Source organism: Chanos chanos, chromosome 8, assembly GCF_902362185.1.
Source record: "Chanos chanos chromosome 8, fChaCha1.1, whole genome shotgun sequence".
NCBI classification, from domain to species: Eukaryota; Metazoa; Chordata; class Actinopteri; order Gonorynchiformes; family Chanidae; genus Chanos; species Chanos chanos.
This window is the reverse complement of record NC_044502.1, coordinates 10,335,875-10,340,940: the sequence shown is the minus strand read 5'-3', so window position 1 is coordinate 10,340,940 and position 5,066 is coordinate 10,335,875. Positions and strand designations below refer to the sequence as shown.

General features: G+C 41.5%; 1 protein-coding gene across 1 annotated transcript; it reads right to left on the bottom strand.

The window, feature by feature from the left end:
• Positions 1–2,724: 2,724 nt before the first annotated feature.
• tefm (transcription elongation factor, mitochondrial) lies at positions 2,725–4,361 on the bottom strand. The gene is made up of 4 exons (XM_030782836.1): positions 4,319–4,361; positions 3,670–4,139; positions 3,434–3,583; positions 2,725–3,326 (listed from the first exon to the last, which is right to left on the bottom strand). Exons 1-4 carry the CDS (start codon positions 4,359–4,361, stop codon positions 2,901–2,903), a joined length of 1,089 nt encoding a protein of 362 aa, XP_030638696.1. The 3' UTR covers positions 2,725–2,900.
• Positions 4,362–5,066: the final 705 nt, after the last annotated feature.

Genomic DNA, 5,066 nt, shown 5'->3' with positions numbered 1-5,066 from the left:
TCCACAAACGATGAGAGCACGGTCTCTGCGGAGGGGAAAGATAAACCTTTGAAGAAGGAGGAGCTACTTTTTCATCTCCCTCTTCGTGACACTGGTTGCACAGATAGTCTTATGGGCTTTGAGTCAAAACATGATCTGAAGGTTATACTGACTGTAAGTTCATTTCTAAAATTTTGCCGTATTGATATCCTTATTAATGACTGTGTATTTAATGTAATGTGCTTCTTAATAAATTAAATGTGTCAATATGAAAAAGTCTCTTTTGCTAATCCTTTCAGCATTTTACTCTGGCTAGGTCTTCATATATGTTGTGCTCTGTTGTCTTGATGCGTTCCCGTTCTTAGTTCAGATCTGTTTGAACTGATTGTATTATTGGCTCTTTCAGGGGGAATCTTGGACTGCCAGCAGAGAGTGTTTTGATTTTCTGGCAGAGAGTTGGAAGAGGAGAGTAGATCTGCTTTACTCCAACATGGAGGTTCTCCTTTCGCTGCCAACCACATCCTCCCCAAACTTTTCCCAAAGCCAACTTAAAGCACAACATACTCAGAGAGAGCGAGTAGATGAAGATGTTACTGCAATAAACCATGGGCCCGTCACAGAGTTTCAGCCAGACAAGCCCTTCTCCAGAACAAAACAGCACTGTTTCGGACCGACAGTTGCTCAAGGCAACGGTGTCCTCTTGTTGAGACAATCTAACAATGTCCTGGCTTCTCCGAAAAGGATTCACCAATTGGACAGTAATAATAAACATCCCTCGACAGAGAAACAGTTGTCTCGTTTGGTGTCCGAATGCCTTGGTTCTTTTGCAGAGTTCTTTGAGAATATGTCCTATCTGGACTCCCACTTACATGATCAGATGCTGCATGTTCCTGGTCCCTGTGGGCCTAGGCCAATAGGGTGGACAGGTGCTGAGCTGAAGGACAGTTTATTGGATGTGCCAAGAGAGGAGGAGCTTAAATTGTGCCATGGGCAGAGCCTCGCTGAGATGCAGGCTATGGTGGAGGGTCTGGGCTTCCACCAATGCCAAACTGGAATCTCACAGGCATGGAAAGAGGCTCAGAGGCTCGCAGATAAACTGGTTCCAGAAAAATGGCTGAGATTTATGAAAGAACTTACCATCCCTGTTCCCATCCACAGACATGAGCTCAGCCTCTGCATGTCCTCAATTTCTGAACCAGGGTGAGTTATATAACTACAAATAGAAGGATTTTATTTATTTCTTTATTTTTGACTGCCAGTCTGCCAGTAGGTTGGGTTACTCCAGTACAGACTGAGTTACGCAAGCTTCCGTGTATTTTTAAAACACTTTGCATAACAGCTTATAAATGATCTACTTCGGGTTTCAAATCCAGTCATAAATGTTGTATTTTTATGTTCTGTTCTAGTCCTGTCAAGCAGCGCATGAAGATCATAAAAGCACTTCTCTCTAGCAGAGCATTCAGGAACCATGGAAACAAGTCTGCTGTTGCCACGGACTACCTCCCTGCCCTCCGAACGTTCTGCAGATCAGAAAGGGTTAAAGAGCAAGGCAAGAGAAGGTGAGGCACTCAGTCACTGTTGCTTTGTGACGTATCTGTACGGCACGCCATGATGGCCGAGATGACGAACGCTTGATGGAAACGCTGGTTATAACCACTTATCACTGGTCCATTAATTCACTCTGTCATGACTGTCTCTTCACGGCAGGTTTTTGCACTACCTCAGAAGAATCCAGCTCCATCTCCCTAAAAGCACTCTTCAGCAACTACACTCCGGTTTCCCCTGACTCAAGGAGCAGGCTGCGTCATCCCTCCATAATTACTAATGAACGGACTGAAATTCACTGAGTTCACGTTCGGGCTGACTTGTTATGAGTACAAAATCAATTTACACCGTTGTGTACATTTTAGACTACTGATATTCATAGGAAAGGCTGTAGATATTCTCCTTTTTTTAAGTCTGTATATTTGCATATTGTAGATATTCTCCTCTTTAAGTCTTTGTATATTTTTGAATGCCATTATAAATAAGTATGCCATGGTAATAACTTTAAAATGATTGTTGTCTAATAAACAAATATTTTTTTCGTTATCTAAGCCAGGGGTTCTTCACCCTTCAACCTAAGTTATTCTCCTAAAGTACACCCTTGAGAACTGAGCTAAGTATATTTAACCTGACAATGATGTTTCCATCATGGTCCCACAGACCCCCTATAGTACCACCAGGACCCCCTTGGGGTTTGCGAAACCCTAGTTGAAAACCCCTGATCTACAAGCTTGATTCTTGTTGAATACCAGTTGTTAAAGGACTGGGGGTAAGGTGATCTAATACTTTTATACTAATACTACAATAACTGAGGAGCAACATTTCTTGCATCAAAAATAAAATGAATGGATAATGAAAAAGTTAGACTTTTCTCTTTCTTTAACAATGCATTCATTGCTTTTAATGTTTCTTGTCATTCAGACATCTTGAAACATTCTTTTTGTTGATTTTTTTAATTTAGACGATCAGTGAATGTGACTATTTAAGAACCAAACAGTTAAGTATTTATGTAGCTTATTTTGGTGGTTAGGGTTTCTCGGGGAGTTAAGTGGATGCATTGGTTTCTAGGTGGCTGAGCCACTAGATATTAAAATAAAGCCCCCCTTGAAATACGCCTGTAACAGAGGTTTAAAAGCATTTACTTTGTACACTGGTCTCAACAAAAAAACACATCATTTTAGATCCAGATAGTCCACGTGCTTGCAGAGCTCAAAATACTCCTATTTTAATCACAGCGCAGGTAAAGATATTAGGACCCAAAAAAATGTATCAAGAGTTCATCAGTTCAAAAAATTGAATCACATTACTCCAAGAACAGATAACTACACTTTAGCCTTAAAATCCGACGTGGATAGAACTAGTCGTCTACTTTGCCTTCAGTCTCCGAGGAGTTCATAAAAAGCCACCGCCTGTAGCAGAGCATCACACATCTCATCTCCACGACTCCTGGTGCCAATATGGAAAGAGTTCCTGTATTTTACCAGTAAGTCGTGGGGGAAGGTCACGCGAGGGGCCTTCTTGGTCACGGACTCGGTCATCATTTGCCGGACGATGTGAGCCCCGCTCGTCCGAGCCTCGCCGACGATCAGGCCGAAGTGACGCCCTACGGCCGTGCGCATCATGTTGAGTACCTTGGGAGGAGTGTCGGGCTCCCGCTGCGAGCCCAGCAGGGCAAAGAGCATGGCCTCCACAGTGCGGAGGTGCACCATAACTGGGTAGAGGGAAGTGTTTTGTATTGATATACCTGGCTTCTCCACCACAAAGAAGTCAGCGGTTGGGATATCAGAGACAGCATTGGATATCTGATGGAAATAAGGAAAACAAGACTGTTTTGGTCAAAACAGAATTTGGAAATCACGTGTAAAATTAAGCAAAAACATCAGACTTAAACGGCTAATATAGAACTTACATCTTCTAAGTATGTGGAAGCCATGTAAGTTCCTTTCATAAAATTCTGGCACTCCTTCTGTTTCCAATCCAAAACAGTCATTGCTCGGTCCATATGAGTCCAAGCAATCTTATTGGTGCCGCACACAATGGACACAATTGAACTAGCGTCCTGCAACATATTAAGCATGGGCTTACAACAGGTAAAACCGACAACAGGTGTGCAAAGTAAATGTCTTAAATTCCGAGTTTTCTCACCTCCAACAAAGCCCGATCAATTTCGGGCCTGATGAATTTAGCCAGCTGAATCTTGGTCTTTCTTCTTACTGTTTTCTCTTGCGGATGGAGGATGGAGTTAAATACAATGACAGCGCTCTTGTGTTTCAACAATGGTACGTTTATGACACTTTCCAAGTCTTTGAAAGGTCCATTTCTTTTTCTATAGTCCACTATGTTGACAGATTTTCTTCCTCTCAGAAGTTTGACGGAGGCAAGTTCTGACTCCGTTGCAGTGTTTAGAAGTTGTAAAATGACCTCTCGTTGCTCTGGTGTGTAGTAAGAGTCCAACGATCTACTGTCATCCTTACATATCTCTGGAGAGAGCGTAGCATTTATTGTATCGAATCCGGCCGTAGTAATACGACTCCGCCAGCAGCACGTGCAATGCAAGAACTTAGATTCAAAATCTGGCAGTGAGCTAGGTGGACGACAAAACATCCCATGGCGTCCTGCAGCATAATAAATATTTTAAATATGAAAATCACGACGGTAAACACACATTAGTTAAAAACCACTGTGCAATATAGAAATTTGTACTGCTCACATTACTTATTGTATAACAACTGATAGTGAGTAGAATATCATTGTAGTTCATAAAATTAACAGAACACAATTTGTACCGTATTACCTTTACGGAGGACAATCGAAAACATACGCCCAACCACCAACATTGTTCATAAGTTCATTCTATTCAGCATGCCTAAGGACTGTCACAGCAGATTCGATCAAGGTTGCACAATTCCTTGGCTATAACGTTCCGATAAGAAACTCTTGTCCTCGTTAATCAGTTCCGACCAGGTATATTAACTTCCCGAGTCCTTCGTGATAACTTTGCAACCCGCTACGCTCGTCAAGAATACAAAACATTTTGCGATTTGTTATTGCCTGATGTACAAACAATCGAATCTATATTCGGATACTCGGATTTATAACATCATCTACGAGTAAATTTACAGTGGACATGCTTCTTTCTTTGTAAATATTTTTGGACATCATGCGTGCTGTTCTAGTGAGAATTTATGTACAGACCCTTTACATGTGGATTTCATTTTGATTTAACATCAAAACAGACTTCTGTCGAATGGTCACTCACATGATATACTATATCTAAACAGATACATTTGATTTGTTTATTCAACAGATGTAAATGTGATGTGGCATTACCAGGCAAACGCTGTAACTGCATAACAATATGACTGTAATGCTACAAACAGAAGGTTATAATTTCCGTAATGCCACACCATCAATTTTTATCTTTGTTTTTCCTAAATTCCACACCCACGCGTCGTTATTGGTCAAAACAATGTATATCCGCTTTCGATTCTGACACTAAAACAGGGGTTGTAGACTCACCATGACGGCGCTGTATGAAGACA